We start from the raw sequence: 22,218 nt of genomic DNA on the forward strand, positions 1-22,218 counted from the left end.
TAGCATGGTGGTTAGCATAAATGCTTCACAGCTCCAGGGTCCCAGGTTCGGTTCCCGGCTGGGTCACTGTCTGTGCGGAGTCTGCACGTCCTCCCCGTGTGTGCGTGGGTTTCCTCCGGGTGCTCCGGTTTCCTCCCACAGTCCAAAGATGTGCGGGTTAGGTGGATTGGCCATGCTAAATTGCCCGTAGTGTCCTAAAAAGTAAGGTTAAGGTGCGGGGGGGGGGGGGGTAGGGTTACGAGTATAGGGTGTATACGTGGGTTTGAGTAGGGTGATCATTGCTCGGCACAACATCGAGGGCCGAAGGGCCTGTTCTGTGCTGTACTGTTCTATGTTCTAAAGGAGTTAAGGGGGCAGGAATGTGGTAGCCCCCTTTTAGGGGGCGCGTTTTGCAGTCCATGTGACTAACTTGGGACTGACCGTGTGGGAGCGTGCAAACCTTGACAAATAGAGAGAAAGTGCAGAGCCCTGGGAGCAGGGGCCCGGGCAGCGTGGACTCTGGAGCTGGAATCTAAAGACCTAACCAGCATTGATCTGTACCTATACATAGATACCGAAGCCTACTGTTACTAAGCCTCTGTTAGTTGTTACTGGAAGTCTCCAGTATTGTCCCAAGCTATCACAGGCTGGAATCTAACTGATGGGTTTAAATACAGAATGATGGATCCCTGGGAGTGTGTTACAGGCTGGAATCGAACAGAGGAGTTTAAATATAGAGTAAAGGATCCTTGAGAGTGTGTTATGGACTAGAATCTAACAGACTTTAACTATAGAATAAAGAATCCCTCGGAGTGTGTTACAGATTGCAATCTAACCGAGGAGTCTAAGTTTGTAGTATTATATAGACAGAATAACGGATGGTCAAAAGTGAAAACTATGGGCCCAGATTTTATTCTGTATAAGTGAATGAATTTTGAATGAGTTAAAATCTCACCCTATGTAGATGGTATGTGGTATGAGTTGGTTGAAATGATTTGCTAAGCAGGTGAATGAAGCCCCAGTAATTGACTGAACTTATTTCTGTTTTGGACTCTTACCTCTGTTAAACTTTGTCAAATGGGCGGTGGCATAGTGGTTAGCACTGCTGTCTCACAACACCCCGGACCCAAGTTCAATTTTGGCTTCGGGTAACTGTCTGTGTGAACATAGAACATACAGTGCAGAAGGAGGCCATTCGGCCCATCGAGTCTGCACCGACCCACTTAAACCCTCACTTCCACCCTATCCCCGTAACCCAATAACCCCTCCTAACCGTTTTGGTCATTAACGGCAATTGATCACGGCCAATCCACCTAACCTGCACGTCTTTGGACTGTGGGAGGAAACCGGAGCACCTGGAGGAAACCTGGTAGAATTTGCACTTTCTCCCTGTGTCTGTGTGCTTTCCTCCAAGTGGTCTGGTTTCCTCCCACAGTAAGATGTGTGGGTTAGGTGCATTGGGCATGCTAAATTGCCCCTTAGTGTCCAAAGATGTGTAGGTTAAGTGGGGTTAGAAAGTTATGGAGACAGGGTGGGGCAGTGCTGGGTTGGGTGCTCTTTCAGAGGGTTGGTGCAGACTCGATGGATTAAATAGCCTCCTTCTGCACTGTAGTTCGATGGTCTGTGCATGTTCCTAAGTTGTTTTTGTAATTTAAAAAAAAACAAGTACCAAAAGAGTACCCTCTGTTCTGTGACCCCCTCCCTATACCCTCTGAAAAATGTGAGTGAATAATTTCAATTGCCTTTATCCTGCTATTTTTTTAATCTCTCAAATTCATTTTGGGTCTCATTTTGTTCAGAACTGTGCTGATAATGCCCAGCTTGCAAAAGGTGCACTATTCATCAGGGTGGCATTGACTTCAAAGGGGTACTCGGAGATTTGGACTGTTCTGACAGGACTGGTCTGACAGCCAATCATCAGGACCCAAGTCTGGACAAAAACATCAGCTACCGTTTGCCTCTGTTCTCAGTTATGGCCATTCTCTTGCTGGGGCCTCATACTAACTGGGTGCCATCTGGGCTGTCAATTGTTGGAAACATTAATTATATTCTAGACAATGGCTTCAGTCCTGCCTCTATTTGTTTAGAATAAATCTGAACACAAAGTCAAACATTTGGGACAGAATGTTACTCTCCCTCCTGCTGCCTGGATTTTCCAGCCCTGCCAGAGTCAATGGGCGTTTGAACAGCTCGTTGGATTTTCTCACCCCGCTGCCTTGGCGCCATAAAATTCCGCTCTTGAAATTTTTGAGGATTAAGCGTGCAAACTCATGATTAACACTAACGTTATTTAAAATGAGACCACAAAGGAAGAGCATGTTTGCAGCCTTCCAATGCTTTCCCTGCCCTTTCATCTTTCCAGCTTACACTGTGGCTTTAGCAGTCCTTTCAGTCTTCATTTTGTCTCACTGTCAGAGTTTAATGGGTGCAGTGTCCAAATTTTGGGACACCTGACTGGAGCACCTGCTGGTTGCAAGGGAGGTCCGCCACAATGTGCTCTACTCTTGCTCTCGACATAGAATTCCAAGCAAGGTGACCAAATCAGCTTGGGAGGTGGTGGCTGCGGTGGTCAGCACTAACGCACTGTAATTTGGTCGGCAACCCAGTGCAGGAAGAGGATGAATGATCTCCTCCATTCCGCCAGGGTTAGTCACCCAACTCATCACTCTCAACTCACACACTCACAAGCCCATCACACATTTGCGAGGATCTCACTTGCTGACAGTTCTCACCAGTCACCCTAACACATCCTCGCACCTCCATCTGGCCTAATCTCTTGTGGCGATTGCGTCCTTTTCCTGCCCAGTGCTCCACACATGGTAGGCATCCTTGTCACCTGCGCTCGCTTGCGTCTTCCTCACACTCTCCAGGACAAAACCAGTGGTCCCATATCAGTGGAGGAGTTGCTGGGATCAAGGCCCTGAGAGCTGGCCGGCGAGGTTGTGGACCCTGCCTGTGCTGATACTGAGGTAGGTGACATTCAACCAAGTGAGGGGCTACAACATCCATCAGATAAACATACTGTGAGTGATTCCCCCTGCCACTGTTCCCTGCACTAATCATCTCTCCTTAATTTTGCAGGCCCGTTTGGACCGTTTCCGAGGTCAGGCATGAGCCAGGCCATCAACTCCAACTTAAGGAGTCCTCAGATGAGGAATCGGAGGGAAGCCACATTGAAGACTCATCACCGCGCTAACCCCTATCCTTCACCAGCGCAGAGACGCACACCTCGGTTGGACCTAGTTCTAGAGTATGCCTTGGAGGACACAATCTGGTGAACAAAGCCCACTGCCTGACCAACAGCAGGCAGAGGGAGAGATAGCCCAGGTTGCCAGCACCCAGGGCTGTGGGGGGATTGCTTCTGGAGGTCGGGAGTCTGCTGAGTCTGAGTTAGATGGCAAGCTTCCTGACTCAATCCTAACTCAGTTGCTGAAGCTGCAGAAAAAAGCACGGAATATCAGGAAGGGATCATAAATCATAGATCATTGAATTTACAGTGCAGAAGGAGGCCATTCAGTCCATTGAGTCTGCAATGGCCCTTACAAAGACCACCCGACTCAAGCCCACGTATCTACTCGATCACCGTAACCCAGTAACCCCCATTTAACCTTTTTTTTTAGACCCTAAAGGCAATTTAGCATGGCCAGTCCACCTAACCCGAGCATCTTTGGACTGTGGGAGGAAACCAGAGCACTCGGAGGAAGCCCACGCAGACACGGGGAGAAAGTGCAGACTCTGCACAGCCAGTAACCCAGCCGGGAATCGAACCTGGGACCCTGGAGCTGTGAAGCAATTGTGCTAACCACTATGCTACCGTGCTGCCCACTATGCTACCGATCTCAGCTGCACTCCTCAGATTGCCGCGAAGGATGGAGGAGTCCGTCCGCCTTCAGTCTGAGGTGATAACGCCAGTATGCTAATGTACTGAGGTCAAGACTGGTAGGATAGCAGCCGCTGTGGAAACCTTGGTCTAGGACGTTGGTCCTGCACTGCATTCTACCACTGTAGCCATTAGTGGCACCCATCTGTGTCAACTCGAGAGGGGAAAAGGGCATCTCTAGCTCACTCCAGCTGTCCCTTCTCGTCAAGGGGTCAGCCAGGGGCCGTCAGCCATCCATAGGGAGGAGGGCCAAAGCTGGACACCCTAGGACCATCCTTCCAGGCGACTCATGCCTTAAGGCCTCCTCATCCTTCAGAGCATCAGAGCAATGTGAGAAAGCCGGGTAAAGATGCACTGTTGTCTGGACGTTCATGGTTGAAATTCATGGAGTTGCAATGATTATCTTCAGGCTGGCCCATGATGGAGGAGGTTTCTACAGGAGTGTGCTCACTGCATCTCGTCATCCTCCTCCTGGAATCTTCTGGCAATGAGGGCCTCACGAGCACTCCTACCTCATCTGGCCTCTTTGCTTGCCTCCTCGGTTTCCAGGATTCATGTCATGAGTCATGAGGCTCTGCCATCTCCTCATCAGCCAGGTCTTCTCCTTGATTTGATTTGATTTGATTTATTATTGTCACACGTATTAGTATACAGTGAAACGTATTGTATCTTGCATGCAGACAGACAACGCATGCCGTACATAGCTTGGCATTTGCAGAATGTGAAGCACACAGCAATCCGCGACAATGTGCAACACCCTCTGTAGAGTATACTGGAGTGCTCCACTGGATTAGTCCAGGCACCGGAACCACATTTTCAGTATCAGCATGGTGTGTTCCACCAGAGGTTGCGGCACAAGCCTTGTTATACCTTCTCTCAGCAGGAGTCCGAGGCCGCCACATAGGCGTAATAAGTCACATTTTTTGTTGGCAACCTTTGTACCAGAGGAACCAACCCTGCATGGTCCCTGGAAGATGTCAGGGATCTCAGACCTACTGAGGATATAGGAGCCATTGACACTTCCGGGCTACCTTACGCAAACCTGCATGATCCATTTGTTATGGTCACAGACCTGCTGAACATTGAGAGAATGCTTTTGGGGTTGATGCACAGGGATGCTTGTTGTCAGGCAGATTTAAGAGCCACATGAGTGCAGTCGATGGCATGTGGGAATTCAGAAATCTCTGCAAAGCCCAGTGCTCTTGTGATAAAAGCTAAATGACTGCGGGTGCTGGAGTCTGAAACAAAAACACAAAATACTGGACAATCGCAGCAGGTCTGACAGCATCTATGGAGAAAGAGAAGGGAGCTAACCTTTCGAGTCTGGCTTACTCTGTCAAAGAGCCAGTGCTCTTGTGTTCTGGTTTGCCTGGTCTTTTCAAAGTTGACAAAATTGTGTGCCTTTGCAAAAAGGGTGTCTGTGACCTTCTCGATGTGTTTGAGGATGGAGAGTTGCAAACTCCTGTAAAGGTTTCCAGTGAAGTCCTGGAAGGAACCATTACTGTAGATGTTGAGTGTAGCTTACACTGCCATTGGATGCCCTCCAATCACTGTAGCACACTAAATCCTACAGAAGGTGGAATATCTGAATGATCGGTTTCCTTGTCGTGCCCATGTCATGGGAATGCCACTTTAAGAAATGTTTGTCTTCTCAAGTGGCTGCAGTGATGTTAATGTGTGGGTGGAGCTGGGCTCTGGCTCTGGCTCTGCTTTTTACTTTCGTTTTGAGTTGGAAGCTGTTTTTGGCTCTGAGTTTTAGTTTCGTTTTCAGTTGGAGAGCTGCATTCAAACCAAGGAGATGTATTTTGGTCTCTCCCTCTGCGTGCTAAAGAATGTCTCCAGATCACTCGATGATTTCAAAGTAATACCTTTTTGTATACGGAATACAAACCTACTGTCTTTGTTAAAAGAGTCTTTGACTTATGGATGTTAGGAAAGTTACTAACGGTTACCTACAGAGTACTGTATCTTTGGGGGAGGGGTATCAGCGTTGGCAGTTGATAAGATGTTTACTGTGTGTTTATAAAATGTTAACTGGATTCATAGAATAAACATTGTTTTGTTTAAAAATACTTTGTTCTCTGTTGCATCACACCTGTAAAGTGGGCCCTTGTGCTCTCCATAACCAAAATCTATTAACAATTATGGGTCAGGTGAACTCCATGATATGCTTTTGTGTTCTCTAAACCCTGGCCCATAATACCCAGGTGTCGACACCACTGCTTCTCACTCATCCGCAGGTAACACATGTGACGCCTATACACCTGGGTCCAGCGAGGTGCCTGTGCATGACAGCTCTCTGAGATCATCCACTGTGTCTGGAGGAAACCCTGCTGCCCTTGATTTTGAGCATTCTGCTCCTACCATTGGTGAGCCAGGCACCTCCGTCACATTATTCTCCTTCTTCTCTCCTTCCCAAAGTTCAGCTCAAAGTTTCCAACATGCAGAATATAATTTAAACTCAGTGTGCCAACCAATGTTTTTTTTCTGAAAATTAATACTTTTCTATGCACACCATACCAGCTCAAGGTCAAACATATCCCCAGGCTTCTCAATGCCATTCTTGGTTTATGCGGCTTTATTACATGGGATTCTCGGATTTCACTAGATTTTTACCAGTGTTTTGAGGACCACATTCCATAATTCCATTGGAAAACCACAAACAGGTGGACTTGGGCTTTTATCTTGTCTGTTTTATTTTTATTTTGATCAGTTTATTCCCAAATGCAGTTTACATTGTTCAGCTGGTGCTGGATATTCTAGTGTAGCTTGGACAGAGTACTCGGCGCTGCTTAACCTGGGGTTTCAAATGTTGCTACAACCAATGGGCTTGTTTGACGAGTACAATGCGTCACATGTAAATCAGACCTGCAGTGGTTTATACAAAGGGCACCGAGAGTCTCCTGCGTTTTTGTAGCCCAACACCCAGTGAATGTTTTGAAGGATCATCTTACAAGGACCTCCCTTGGGGTCCTCCAGTGTTCCCCAGCGACCCCTTTCGAATTCTTGGTGCCTATTGCCAACAAGCAAGTCTCAGCTGGTTACTGAGCCTTTGTCCAATACACTAAACCAGCAGTGGAATCCATTTACAAACCAAGAGAGTGTGTGTTACCCGCTTTCGTAGATGACAGCCTGCTGCCTTATTCTGACATTAAATGGAGCATTTTCAACGCAGCCAGGAGGACAGTTCCAACGCTGGGCCTTAACCAGAGTGGGAAATAATCTTAGTAGCCTTTACAATACTGGAAACGCTGATGCGCTGTGTGAGGCATTGATCACCTTTCTTTTTCAAGTGGGTGGTCTCGGGAAGAGACCCTCTTACACACTAGGGCTGGTGTTTTCAATGATTGAAGCCATACCTCATGTTTGCACATCTAGGGAATTAATAAGCAGATTGCCCGTGACGGTGTGATTCACTCAGGGAGAGGGCAGGACCCTGGTTAGCGGCCATTTGCAAAATTGGTCGCACGAAGCTGTGATGAATTATGGGTCTATAAGCAACAGCAATCCTACTGCACTGAACTAAAGTAGTCATTCTCCACATCTGGACCTACATTGAAAACCTCACTGCTAACACTTTGCTCGAAATCCACACACATGCTCTTTGGCTGATGAGACGTTGGAGAGTGTCTTGGAAAAGAGATCTTGCGCTATGATTTATCCTCCCCTGTGGTCCAAGGATGTTGAGGTTAATTGTAGTGCCTCCCAGGGAAGCACGGTGGCCTAGTGGTTAGCACAACCGCCTCACGGCGCTGAGGTCCCAGGTTCGATCCCGGCTCTGGGTCACTGTCCGTGTGGAGTTTGCATATTCTCCCCGTGTCTGCGTGGGTTTCGCCCCCACAACCCAAAAATGTGCAGAGTAGGTGGATTGGCCATGCTAAATTGCCCCTTAATTGGAAAAAATAATTGGGTAATCTAAATTTATAAAAAAAAAATTGTAGTGCTTCCCCCCCCCTTCTCTCCACCCCATCCAGCAGCAGCACCCCCCCCCCCCCACAACTACCCCCGCCCCACCCACCATCAATATCAGCTCACTCAGCCGAACCAACCAGCCTGGGACTGAATGGTTCAGGACATCACCGTTAACCGAGAAGCTCATTGGGGGGAGCTCCGGGGCAAAATTCTCCAATAATGGACCAAGGCCCCGCCTGCGTAAAAACGCTGGCGTTCCTCTCAGGACTTTCCTGAAGAAAGTCCTGAATGATACTCCCATCTGCAGGGGGCTGGCAGGGCCCCGGATTGGTTCTCGCAGCTCTGGCTGCGGATATGGTGCCCCGCACGTCCGGTCGCAAGTCCGTGCATGCGAACGGTGGCGGCCTGCAGCGGTCGCCCCGTGGGACATGGCGGACTTGGACTGCGGAACGGCACCAAAAATGTAGGCCTCCCCGAGATCACGCACGCCCGCGGGTCCGTGACACCCGATCGCTCCCCTGGCCGTCCATGAGGCCCCCCGTGGTGAACGTCCATGAGGCCCCTCGCCACCCAACATTCCCAACGGCCGATAAGTGGTTAGAACCACGCCGTTGGGAACTCGGCCGGTTTCGCACGGAGAATCGCAGCAGGGGCCTCTGTCAATGGCTCCCTACCCGCGCCACGTGGTTTGCACGCGAGAGACTCCCGAGAGATTCTCCAGTCGTCCCCGACGAATTTTGGGTTTGAAGACCATTTTCCGCATGCTTGGAAAATCCAGCCCCTGATCTTTTCAAATGGTACAGTAGGCTTTGATTACACTTGCTCTTCATGGCCAGAGCATGTCTATGATACAAGAGCAACCTGTGTTTACACAGCACGTTTAACATCATAAAGCATCCCAACACATTTCACAGGAGTGTAGTGGGACAGATCTCGTCACTGAGCCAAGGAAGGAGATTGTAAATTAGGTGAACCAAAAATGTAATCAACGAGGACTGTCTACATTCGCCCTGTGTCTGTGTGGGTCCCACTCCCACGCCCGAAAGATGTGCACAGTCGGTTCAGAAGCCATGCTAAATTGTCCCTTAATTGGAAAAAAAATGAATTGGGTACTCTAAATTTATATAAATTTATGTATAAAACAAGAAGAGTGTCTTAAAGTAAGATATCCTGAGAAAAGGGTAAAGAGGCAGAGCAGTTTTGTGAAGGAATTCTGGAGCTTAAGGCATAGGTTGCTGACAACACAATTGCCATTCATTGTGTAAAGTGCAGCACTGCAGCCTCACAGGGCCAGTGACCTAGGTTTGATTCCTACCTTGGGTGACTGCAGAGTTTGTACGTTCTCCCCGTGTCTGCACGGCTTTCCTCCGGGTGCTCTGGTTTCCTCCCACATGTTGTATCATAGACATGCTCTGGCCATGAAGAGCAAGTGTTATCAACGCTCAGTGTACCATTTTAAAAGATCAGGGGCTGGATTCTCCAAGCTTCCGCATTCGGCGGGGGGAGGGGAATTGGTCATCAAACCCAAAATTTTGACCGGTGCTGTTCCCGCAATTCTCCGGGGACGACTGGAGAATCTCTCGGGATTCTCTCGTGTGCAAACCACGCAGCACGGGTAGGGGGCCATTGACACAGGCCCCTGCTGCGATTCTCCGCGCGAAACCGGCCGAGTTCCCAACGGCGTGGTTCTAACCACATATTGGCTGTTGGGAATGGTGAGTGGCGAGGGGCGGGGGGATCGTTCACCACGGGGGGCCTCATGGACGGCCAGGGGAGCGTCCAAAAATGTGCAGATAATGTGGATTGGCCATGATAAAATTACCCATTAATGTCCAAAGATAATGGGGACAAGGCGGGAGAGTGGGCTTTGGTAGAGTGCTCTTTCGAAGGGTCGGCGCAGACTCGATGGGCTGAATGGCCTCCTTCTGCACCTTAGGGATTCTGTGATTCTAAGTGGAGAAGTACTGAGATCGCCATGGGTTGTACCACTCTACACAGATAGGGAAGCCAAGGCAATAGAGCAGTTTGAATTTTAAAATCAGGGTATTAGTAGACTGGGAGCTTGTCGACAGTCGGCGGTAATGGGTGAAATGGGACTTCATGCAGCTGAGGATATGGCAGCTCAGGTGTCTGAAGAGTGGGAGATTTAGATGCCAGCCACAAAGCAACAGTGTCTGGACTAATACCGTTCTGGACACTAATGCTTCTGGACAACAAAGGAGAGTTCAGTTTGTCCTACAAAGGAGCGAGGAATGTCTCACAGAGGTCCTGTGGCGGAAGACGACCAATGATTTAATTCTAATCCGGTATAGGTATGGTCCTCCTTCTCATGGTTACCCTTGTTTCATCTCAGATGCTGCACGGTAAAAAAAGTAAGAAGTCAGAGCAGTGGCCCTCGAGAGAAGCTGGAAGCGGTGAAGGCAAGAACGAAGACACAGAATCAAGTGGAGATTGTGACGATGAAGATGGATGCACGGGATCTGGAAGCGGAGAATTGGGTCGTAAGAAGAAGACAAGTAAGTGGCATTTTGTGCGTGAGCTGTCTTGCCGATTGATGGTTCTAAATAACATCCAGCGAGACTGAGGTCAAGGGACCAATTTTAGGGTTAATTTGATACGTACAAAATCGTTGAATGCCGAACATGCAGTATTACAATGGAAACTCTCTCACGTTTCAGATTAATACAATGGACCCAGTATAGAACAGTCAGGTCCCCTGGGGTCTGAAACTCTGGAAGATATTTCATATTCTTACATTAGTCAGTGAATGTTTACAGCTGTATTTGAAACTCGAAGCAGGTAAAGGCAGGACTGAGGCAAGTTGACACTCCGAAGCTGTCAGCTAATCACTCGTGGCAATGTTCCATGTTTGTGCCTTATGGCTCAAATACAGGAAGTACAAAGCTGGATAAGATGAACAAATACTTCATATCACATTTGGTGATTAAGTCGAAAGGCAGTTGATAACTCATTTTCAAATTTATTACAACCATCCCATGTTGGAGAGGTTCAGCCGCCAGTAGACTTTTGGCATGAGATTTATGGTGTTCGGAAGACTTGCAACCGTTGGCAAATCATGTTGACTTTATGCCCCAAGATCACTTTAATTGGATTGCTGGCATGTTTATTATCATGGTGGCTCGTGGCTGGGAAATTATTGCTTTGAATATGCGTGCCTTCACCCTCTATCAGGATTCTCTTCAGAAAATGCTGGCGATATTCCCCGGATCAGGCAGCATTGTTGGAGAGAGGAAAAGAGTTACTGTTCCAGGCCAATGACATTTAATCAGGACATCTGCAGCATTTCCTCCTTTTATTTCAGATTTAAGGCATCCACGGTATTTTGCTCTCGTTTTATGTTAATCACCCTTCATGGTTCCAAGCTGCCCTCCAGAGAGCGCCAGGAGAATCTCCGCCGGGGAAAGATGGGGGTTTCCCATCTTTTCATTTCACTCTTCAAACTGTGATGAGACTTGACGTCAGCCCCTTAGGGAGATTGTTGTTCACAGACGTTACTCCATCGAGGGAGCCCCATAGACTGGAGTCACAGCATGTAGTGAGCGCAGCGAAGGGAATCCCAGCAGGTTGTGAGCCCAATGATGGGAGTCCCAGCAGGTAGTGAACCCAGAGACTAGAGTCCCAGCAGGTAGTGAGCTCAGAGACTAGAGTCCCAGCTGGTAGTGAGCTCAGAGACTAGAGTCCCAGCAGGTAGTGAACCCAGAGACTGGGGTCCCAGCAGGTAGTGAACCCAGGGACTAGAGTCCCAGCTGGTAGTGAGCTCAGAGACTACAGTGCCAGCAGGTAGTGAACCCAGAGACTGGAGTCCCAGCTGGTAGTGAACCCAGAGACTAGAGTCCCAGCAGGTAGTGAGCTCAGAGACTAGAGTCCCAGCTGGTAGTGAGCTCAGAGACTAGAGTCCCAGCAGGTAGTGAACCCAGAGACTAGAGTCCCAGCAGGTAGTGAGCTCAGAGACTAGAGTCCCAGCTGGTAGTGAGCTCAGAGACTAGAGTCCCAGCAGGTAGTGAACCCAGAGACTAGAGTCCCAGCAGGTAGTGAGCTCAGAGACTAGAGTCCCAGCTGGTAGTGAGCTCAGAGACTACAGTGCCAGCAGGTAGTGAACCCAGAGACTGGGGTCCCAGCAGGTAGTGAACCCAGGGACTAGAGTCCCAGCTGGTAGTGAGCTCAGAGACTACAGTGCCAGCAGGTAGTGAACCCAGAGACTGGAGTCCCAGCTGGTAGTGAACCCAGAGACTAGAGTCCCAGCAGGTAGTGAGCTCAGAGACTAGAGTCCCAGCTGGTAGTGAGCTCAGAGACTAGAGTCCCAGCAGGTAGTGAACCCAGAGACTAGAGTCCCAGCAGGTAGTGAGCTCAGAGACTAGAGTCCTAGCTGGTAGTGAGCTCAGAGACTAGAGTCCCAGCAGGTAGTGAGCTCAGAGACTAGAATCCCAGCTGGTAGTGAGCTCAGAGACTAGAGTCCCAGCAGGTAGTGAACCCAGAGACTGGAGTCCCAGCCGGTAGTGAGCTCAGAGACTAGAGTCCCAGCTGGTAGTGAGCTCAGAGACTAGAGTCCCAGCTGGTAGTGAGCTCAGGGACTAGAGTCCCAGCTGGTAGTGAGCTCAGAGACTACAGTCCCAGCAGGTAGTGAACCCAGAGACTGGAGTCCCAGCAGGTAGTGAACCCAGGGACTAGAGTCCCAGCTGGTAGTGAGCTCAGAGACTACAGTCCCAGCAGGTAGTGAACCCAGAGACTAGAGTCCCAGCAGGTAGTGAGCTCAGAGACTAGAGTCCCAGCAGGTAGTGAGCTCAGAGACTGGTGTCCCAGCAGGTAGTGAACCCAGAGACTGGAGTCCCAGCAGGTAGTGGACCCAGAGATTGGAGTCGCAGCAGATAGTGAGCCCAGAGACTGGAGTCCCAGCAGGTAATGGACCCAGAGTTTGGAGTCCCAGCAGGTACTGAACCCAGGGACTAGAGTCCCAGCTGGTAGTGAGCTCAGAGACTACAGTGCCAGCAGGTAGTGAACCCAGAGACTAGAGTCCCAGCAGGTAGTGAACCCAGAGATTGGAGTCGCAGCAGATAGTGAGCCCAGAGACTGGACTTAGCAAGGCTGAGCCATGAACCTGGGCCTAGACTGGAAACAGTGAACTCTTGTGAACCCTGGAGATTCCAGCTCCAGTGGGCAGTAATGGTTGTGACTTGCGTTTGAAAACTGTTGATGAACTTTGAGACTACAAGACTAATAGGAAGTGTGCTTCGACGAAGGTCAGAAGGATGAGACAAGTTTTAGCCAGCAGCTTACATTTGTTTTTTTCCCGCCCCCTGTTAATTGGAGTAATCACATCAATCTCTGTGAAGTGAGGAGACATGCTCTGAACAATGTCTCTCTGTGTCAGAGCCAAAGAAAACAATAGAAGATCAAGTGGAATTGAAATGAGAGTAAGAATTGATCTGAGGTTGATGGAAGGTTGTAACTAAAGCCATCACCTTTACAAACCCTGACATGAGTTTTAACTATTGATAAGTAGGGTAATTCCCTGTTGAATTGTTTTGACTGTCAGGTACCTGACGAAGACAATGGAATGTAGTGAAATCTATGTTCAAGATTCAGGTTGGGCAATATACCATTCCCACTTGCTGGAGTGAGAGGTTAGATTGAGAGAGTCCAAGGGCGGCACAGTGGCGCAGTGGTTAGCACTGCTGCCTCACAGCGCTGAGGACACTGGTTCGATCTTGGCTCCGGGTCACTATCCGTGTGGAGTTTCCACATTCTCCCCGTGTCTGCATGGGTCTCATCCCCACAAGATGTGCAGGGTAGGTGAATTGGCCATGGTAAATTGCCCCTTAATGGGGGGGAAAAAAAGAATTGGATACTAACTTCAAAAAAAAGGAGATTGAGAGAGTTCGAGGGTTTGTTTTCATCGTATCCCTACAGTGCAGAAGGAGCCCATTTGGCCCATCATGTCTGCACCGACTCTTGGAAAAACCTAGGCCCAATCCCCCACCCTATCCCGGTTACTCTACCTAACCTTTGGACACTTCGGGTCAACTTATCATGGCCAATTTACCTAACCTGCACGTCTTTGGACTGTGGGAGGAAATCGGAGCACCCGGAGGAAACCCACGCAGACACGGGGAGAATGTGCAGACTCCACACAGTCACCCGAGGTCGGAATCGAACCGGGGTCCATGGTGCTGTGAGGCAGCAGTGCTAACCACTGTGTCGCAATGGCGGGGACTCTGACAAAACACCAGGGAGCACTCAAAGAATCCCCCCCCCCATGCCACATCTCCACTACAAATGAACCATTGCAGCTCACAAACACACCACATCCTCAGCCTGTCTAAGAGTTGCTTTAAATACAACAATCTGTTTGTTCAAATGATGGAAGGGTATCGGAACCAATTTTCCCTGAGCTCTCTGCACGTAAGATGTGTGTAAACAAAATGTTTGAGCACATTGGAAGTTGAGAATTAAATCTGGCTGTGGCTTGTTTGTTTCAGAGCTTAGGATGCAGACTGCAACTGCAGCAATTAAATAAACACAGGCTCCCTACATGGAAGGAATCTCACCACCAACAATTGCTTCACAGATATTGACATTACCTCAGTGTTCTGGTTCTGGATCACTGCTGCTCCATCAGAGGGGAGTGAGCTCCAGGAACAGCACTCCCAGGCACGTTGTGTGCTGCTGGGACTCTCCCCTTTTAGGGTCATTGCAGTTTGGTTTAGGGCAAGCTTGAGAACCTTCATGAAACCTGTTCTGGGCGGGATTCTCTGGCCCCACCGCCGGGTCGGAGAATCCCCGGGGGGATGGCGTGAATCATGCCCCGTTGCTCCGACGCCGGATGCCGTATTCTCCGCCGCCGGTTTTCGGGCGGGGGCAGGGTTTACGCCTCGCCGGTCAGGGGCTGTTGGCAGCAGGCCCCCTCCCGCCAGCAATTCGCCGGGCCCCGATGGGGCCAGTCCTGGCCAGTCCCACTGGCGTGAAATGCACATGGTCCCACACGGCAGGACCTGGCTGGTAGGCCATCTAATGGAGTCCTCGGAGGACGTGGGGGGATTCCGAGGAGGGTATCCACGGTGGCCTGGCCCGCGATCGGGGCCCACCGATCTGTGGGCAGGCCTGTGCCGTGGGGGCACTCCTTCCTTCTGCGCCGGCCTCTGCATGGCTCCGCCATGGCCAGCGCAGAGAAGAACCACCCTGCGCATGCGTAGGAACATGCCCGCCAATCTGTGCATGCGCGGAACCACACCGGCAGTTCTGCGCATACGCCAACTTGCGCCGGCCCTTTGCCGCTGGTTGGCGCGGCTCCAACCCCTCCGCCGCCGGCCTAGCAGTGCAGAGGATTCCACAACTTCCGGTTGGCCCGACACCGGAGTATTCCGCGCCGTTCTTGCCGCCGGTGTCGGGCCATCCCGCCAATTGCGGGAGAACCCCGCCCTCTTTATGTCTGCAGAGATATCACGGTGCCATGTGCCATTAGAGCAGACATTTAGGGCAATTCAGCAGACGTCGCCAGCAGTTAGCATGACAATCTGTTGGGATCCTTTATTCTGTGAGCAAGTGTGTCTCCCAGCAAAGGCATCTCTTGTTGGGAAAATGGAGAGTTCCCTCAAGTTAAGAACTTCCATCGAGGCAGCGCAGTTTCACAACATTTAATTTCCCAATAAAAACAGAAGAACCTCAGTTTCGATCAATACATTGATACTCAACCTCCACGAGTTACCAGCTGAGATGGATCTACAGAATCAGACATCTATCACTGAGAGAATCTCACAATCAGACCCCATCACTGAGAGAATCTCACAATCAGTCCCCATCACTGAGAGAATCTCACAATCAGACCCCATCACTGAGAGAATCTCACAATCAGTCCCCATCACTGAGAGAATGTCACAATCAGAACCCATCACTGAGAGAATCTCACAATCAGACCCCCATCACTGAGAGAATCTCACAATCAGTCCCCATCACTGAGAGAATCTCACAATCAGACCCCATCACTGAGAGAATCTCACAATCAGACCCCATCACTGAGAGAATCTCACAATCAGTCCCCATCACTGAGAGAATCTCACAATCAGTCCCCATCACTGAGAGAATCTCACAATCAGTCCCCATCACTGAGAGAATCTCACAATCAGACCCCATCACTGAGAGAATCTCACAATCAGACCCCCATCACTGAGAGAATCTCACAATCAGACCCCCATCAAAGAGACTCTCACAATCAGTCCCATCACTGAGAGAATCTCACATTCAGACCCCATCACTGAGAGAATCTCACAATCAGAGCCCATCACTGAGAGAATCTCACAATCAGACCCCATCACTGAGAGAATCTCACAATCAGACCCCCATCACTGAGAGAATCTCACAATCACTCCCCATCACTGAGAGAATCTCACAATCAGTCCCCATCACTGAGAGAATCTCACAATCAGTCCCCATCACTGAGAGAATCTCACAATCAGACCCCCATCACTGAGAGAATCTCACAATCAGTCCCATCACTGAGAAATTCTCCCAATTCCCATTACTGGAGAATTTCACAATCGTCCCCATCATTGGGAGAATCTCACAATCAGACCCCCATCACTGAGAGATTCTCACAATCAGTCCCATCACTGAGAGATTCTCCCAATTCCCATTACTGGAGAATTTCACAATCGTCCCCATCATTGGGAGAATCTCACAATCAGACCCCCATCACTGAGAGATTCTCCCAATTCCCATTACTGGAGAATTTCACAATGGTCCCCATCACTGGGAGAACCTCACTTTCTGTGACCTTCAAACAAGGGAGCCTAGGTAGAATCTAATATAGTGGGCCTAGATAGGCTGGTCTTTCAGTGGGTTGTGCTGTCTTGATGGGCCAAATGGCCTCCATTGCACTGTAGGGAATCGAGGAAATCACCCTGTGAGCCAAGGCAACAATTAGAGAGGATTTTGGTTGAGCACCTGTTTTTTTCCCAAAAAGCACAAGGGATCATGACAAGGGATTTTGGAGACTGGGATCAAAAGAACAATTTGTCTGTCTATAGCCCCTTGAATTTAGTGTAAGCCCCGCGAATGATCTTTTAAATTTGGTTCCAAGCTACAGAAAGAGATACCTTGAGAGCTGCTCGAAAGCAGACAATGAAGTCGCATTCTAAGATAGAATTGGGGAGAAACAGGTCTTTTTAGTGAGGATCTCCAGTGCTTAAGGCCTGGGCAGCGGGAATGGACGAGCAAGAAATGATAGCGAGGTTACAAATGGTGTGATGTGCCAATGTATGGGGAGAGCATTGAGACCTGATAGGTTGTCAGGGCTGGTGGAGACAATTGGAATGGAGAATGAAGAGGCAATGGATTTGAAAATGTGGATGATATTTTCAGAATTAAGGCCTTGCTGGTTCAGAAGCCAATGTAGCTCACTGAGCACAGGGGTGATGCGTGAATTGAACTTGGCGCGTGTTAGAAGGTGGGCGGCCAAAATTGGGTTGAGCTTGGGTTCTTATCGGGTGGAAAGTGGATGGCTAACTGAGAGCAGTTGAACCGTCAGAGCAGGAAATTAACTTGAGCAGCAAATGAGCTCAGGTGGGGTGGAAAGATGCAATGTTACAGAGGAGAAAATAGGCCATCTTGGTAATGGTGGCATTTGTGATTGGAAACTCACCCTGGAGACACATAGGACATCACGATTGTGAAGATTAGAATCTTATCTGATAGCATTGACCTAAATTAAGTACTTGTTTTCACCAGGAAATCCGGTTGAGATATTCTCCGGGTTCAACTCATTTAGTACTATTACAGATGGTAGGAAGAGCAGACTTTCACTCTGTTGAAAGCATTCTTCAAACTGAATTTGCCACCCATTTTCCTATGTGACTGGCATTTATATAGCACCTGTAATATAGTAAAACACCCCAAGGCGCTTCTCAGGACCATATTATGGGCTGGATTCTCCGTTCCTGCAGCTAAGTGCCTGCTCGAACAGAAAATCCGCGGGAGGTTTACGTCAAAGAAATCATCGCGAACCCCTCACCGATTCCGGTACCAGTGAGGGGCTAGCACCGGCGCCAAAGTGGAACTCCCATCTCTGCAACGAGAATGACCGGGTCCCGGGCCGCACAGGCACATGGCTGATGATCTGCAGTGGTCGCGCCATACAACGTGGCGCCGCCCATGCACAGACCCAACCCGCCATCAGCGACCCCACAGCCCACCCCCTTGCCACCCCTCCACCAGTCCCCCCAGCCCTTGTAGAAGCTCCCCCAGCTAGTGGCACGGATCCCAATCGAGTGTGGCGGCGTTGGACACAGTCCACAGCCACCACGCCGGGTTCACGATTTGTGTGACTGCACGTGTACCACGCCACCGGGAACTCGGCCCATCGGGGGGGCGGGGCATTGCAGGTGAGCTGGCCGATGAGGCAGCAACGGCATTGTGACGCCGTGCATCACGATGATGCCATTTCGGAGGTGGCAGAGCATGGCTGACTGCCGCCGGCACCGATTTCGGCGTCAGAGCCCATTCACCGAACACGATTTTGACGTCGGGCAACGGAGAATCCCGCCCAATATTTTTGAGACAAAATGTGACAACAAATTTCTTCAGGAGATTCAGCAAAGTGACTAAAATCTTGGTTAAAGAGAATCAAAGGAGGGGTAAGGAGGCTGGGAGGTGATTCTAAAACCTTGTAACCACACAACTGAAGTATGGCCACCAATGAGGGAGATAAAAAGATAACGATTTCCAAGTAGCCAAAATTGGAAGAATGCAACAATGTCGGAGAGTGGTGGGGCTAGCGGATGTTACAGAATTGGGGCGTATGGAAACCTTCCTTCATTCTCTCGAGCTATGTCATTTTGCTGATCAAATTGGCAAAGGAGCTTATGGATCCGTGAACAAATTGGTTCCCAGATTTGATCGATTGCGAGTGCCAAGGCGCAGAACCAATTTATTTTTTGGCTCCATTGTTTAGATTTGGACACCATTTTTGTGTGAATTAGGAATTGTGTTAAAGACCTGAGACTGCTTATCTGCCAGGCCTCATGTTTCAAACGGTCCATAGCACTCATCTGTATGTGGAGAGCTCTCGTTTTTTTTTTGTTTTTTTTTTATAAATTTAGATTACCCAATTATTTTTTCCAATTAAGGGGCAATTTTAGCATGGCCAATCCACCTACTCTGCACATTTTTGGGTTGTGGGGGCGAAACCCACGCAGACACGGGGAGAATGTGCAAACTCCACACGGACAGTGACCCAGAGCCGGGATCGAACCTGGGGCCTCAGCGCCGTGAGGCGGTTGTGCTAACCACTAGGCCACCGTGCTGCCCTCGAGAGCTCTCGTTTAAAGAGAGCATTTTGCTCAACCACAGACTAGTTCTCAATTCCTTTTGCTACAATCATACCTTGACCCCCTCCCTCTGATGGCACTCAGGTGTACCGGTCCATGAATGGAACTGTCCACCTGCCATACCTCACCCAAGTGGCTACTGTTCATGTGTGAGCCGACGCTGTGTCAGTGTGAGCTATTCAACTGTGGGGGAGGGAGGGGCGGGGGGGGGGGGGGGGGGGGTCACAACCAGCCCTGTCCTCACTCAGTATGTAAATGTTCCACCAGGTGTCATAAGATGGCAAACAGGAATTTAGATGGTAGCTTCCCATTCTATAGGGGCACAGCTACTCAGTGCCTGAAGACTCTAGGCTACTGTCTGAGCTTGAGCCTGGCATTTTGGCCGCAGTTGCCATGTTCCGCACATGTTTGTCCTCCTTTTGAGACAGGGCATAGGTGGCAAGGAAAGGTGGCAAAAAAAGTCCATCAGGGATAAATGTCCTTAACAAGATTAATTACAGAAGACAGGGAACTAAAATAGAAGGTGGAGAGTGATTGTAATGAACTCCAATTGGCTTTATTGGTTGGCCAATTGGAGTATGAGCTCCCTCAATGATAGCTCATTGAGGGGGCCCATATAAGCACCTGTGTAGGCTTTGTGAACGGAGTCTTAAGTTGACTGGACTGCTAGCAGCACTGTTAGTATTTGCTCCTGTAATATCGTTATTGTAAATAAATATTGGTGTGGTGACGGAACTACTGCCTCCCGTGGATTACTATAGTGGCGATGAGGATGGGATTCGAACCCATGCGTGCACAGCACAGCATCGACAATTGAAATGCTCAGGGCCTCGTTTGCAACACATGGACTTCCAGAGGTATTGGTGTCAGACAACGGAACAGCATTCACAAGTGGGGAATTTGGAAAATTCCTGAAGGAAAACTGAGTCCGTCACATCAAAACGGCCCCTTACCATCCAGCGACCAACGACCCGGCAGAGAGAGAGGTCCAGACACTTAAAGCGGGTCTCAAGAAGCAACCGGCAGCGTCAATGGACACAAAGCTCTCCCGCTGGCTGTTTGATTACAGGACCACACCGCATTCCACAACGGGCATACCGCCAGCTGAACTCTTAATGGGAAGGCGGCTACGAACGAGGCTGTCTTCTTTTCCCAAATTAAATGGGGAAAGTGGAGAAACAACAGGAGGCCGAACGCAGGGGGCATGATAATAGTTGGCAGCAGAGACATTTCCAGGTGGGGGCACCGGTTTGGGTCAAGAATTATGGGAATGGACCAACGTGGGTCAAAGGCACGGTAGAGTCCCAAACAGGGCCCATATCCTATGAGGTTTCGATAGGAGGTAAGGTGCAGAAGAAACACCTAGACCAAATAAGGGCAGCGGAACCACACCTGGAGGCAGGCAAAGCAGGACCGCCTCAAGCTGGGATAGCCCAGACGGAAAGGATACCCACACCCCAGCCCGAGCAATTTCTCCAGACCCCGTCATCTATTCGTCAGAGTCGGAGATGGACATGCTCGACGAGGCCGCCGTGACACCTCTCCCCAAGGAGGAGGAAGAACAACTTCCAAGGAGGTCGTCAAGGAAAAGACGGGCACCTATAAGGTACACCCGCCCACTTCGGAGAACGACCAGGCGGATGACACAGAGGTGACAGACCCAGACATGAGGAGCAGGAAGAAGCTCAGAGGAATGCCAGCTGGCAGGAATTCCTCGGACCTTGGGGGGGGGGGGGGGTGTAATGAACTCCAATTGGCTTTATTGGTTGGCCAATTGGAGTATGAGCTCCCTCAATGATAGCTCATTGAGGGGGCCCATATAAGCACCTGTGTAGGCTTTGTGAACGGAGTCTTAAGTTGACTGGACTGCTAGCAGCACTGTTAGTAGCTGCTCCTGTAATATCGTTATTGTAAATAAATATTGCTGTGGTGACGGAACTCCTGCCTCCCGTGGATTACTATAATGATAAAAGAGCAGGGGAAACCTGTTTTATTAGGCCTTACCTGAACAAAACAGTATTTCCAAGTCCAGGGTAGTTAGTTCCACTCGCTAGCTTCATTCTAGGTCATAACCCGAGCATGTATGAAGACCTCATGAAAATTGATGTGTTGAAGCATACCTCTGTTCACTGATGAATAATGACTTGGTGGAATGCATCACTGCTGGATGTGATTGAGTGAAATTTTTTAAAGAATTCCAATTAAAAGTTGAAGGAATAATTATTTATGGCCTTGAATTGTTACAGAAGTGATGCCTTGCATGTACCGCTGTGTGTATGGTGATTACCTACTTTCCCTTGTTGGCTCTGGGAACCTTTCTTACACAGCGAGATGTTATGATCTAGAACATACTAACTGCAAGGATGGTGGAAGCAGATTCAATTCTATCTTGCCAAAGGGAATTGGATATATATTCGTAAAGGGAAAAAAATATTGCTGGGCCAAAGGGAGAGGGGAGGGAGGGGGGTAGTGGGATTGATTGATTGCTGTTGGAAGGAGGCATAATAGAGGCCTCATGGGCCTCATGGGGCCTCACGGTAGCATGGTGGTTAGCATCAATGCTTCACAGCTCCAGGGTCCCAGGTTCGATTCCCGGCTGGGTCACTGTCTGTGTGGAGTCTGCACGTCCTCCCCGTGTGCGCGTGGGTTTCCTCCGGGTGCTCCGGTTTCCTCCCACAGTCCAAAGATGTGCGGGTTAGGTGGATTGGCCATGCTAAATTGCCCGTAGTGTAAGGTTAATGGGGGGATTGTTGGGTTACGGGTATACGGGTTACGTGGGTTTAAGTGGGGTGATCATTGTTCGGCACAACATCGAGGGCCGAAGGGCCTGTTCTGTGCTGTACTGTTCTATGTTCTATGTTCTATAGGCAAAGGTCACACCTGTTGCAGCTTCGGATGTGCACTTTTTAATCTTGAGGGAAGAAATTGTGGGTTCGTCCCTTCAGGTTTCACTGTAATGTTTTTAAAAAGAACCTTTGATTCCGTCAGGGGCCAGCTGGCTTCTGACAGCACACTGCATTGGGTCGAAGAGCCGGAAGAGAGAGACTTTCAGATGGAGGTGTTGATCATGAATAATGATCCCACCTGGTAGAATAACGGGCATATTTA

At 49.5% G+C, this 22,218-nt stretch overlaps 1 protein-coding gene across 2 annotated transcripts in view; it reads left to right on the forward strand.

The window, feature by feature from the left end:
• gpc5b (glypican 5b) overlaps positions 1-22,218 on the forward strand; it is a 687,897-nt gene that overhangs the window by 491,275 nt on the left and 174,404 nt on the right. For both annotated transcript variants that reach the window (XM_038816037.1, XM_038816038.1), the window contains one exon: positions 10,125-10,287. In XM_038816037.1, the coding sequence (XP_038671965.1) occupies positions 10,125-10,287 (163 nt within the window). The remainder of the gene's footprint in view (positions 1-10,124; positions 10,288-22,218) is intronic.

Source organism: Scyliorhinus canicula, chromosome 13, assembly GCF_902713615.1.
Source record: "Scyliorhinus canicula chromosome 13, sScyCan1.1, whole genome shotgun sequence".
Classification (NCBI taxonomy): Eukaryota; Metazoa; Chordata; class Chondrichthyes; order Carcharhiniformes; family Scyliorhinidae; genus Scyliorhinus; species Scyliorhinus canicula.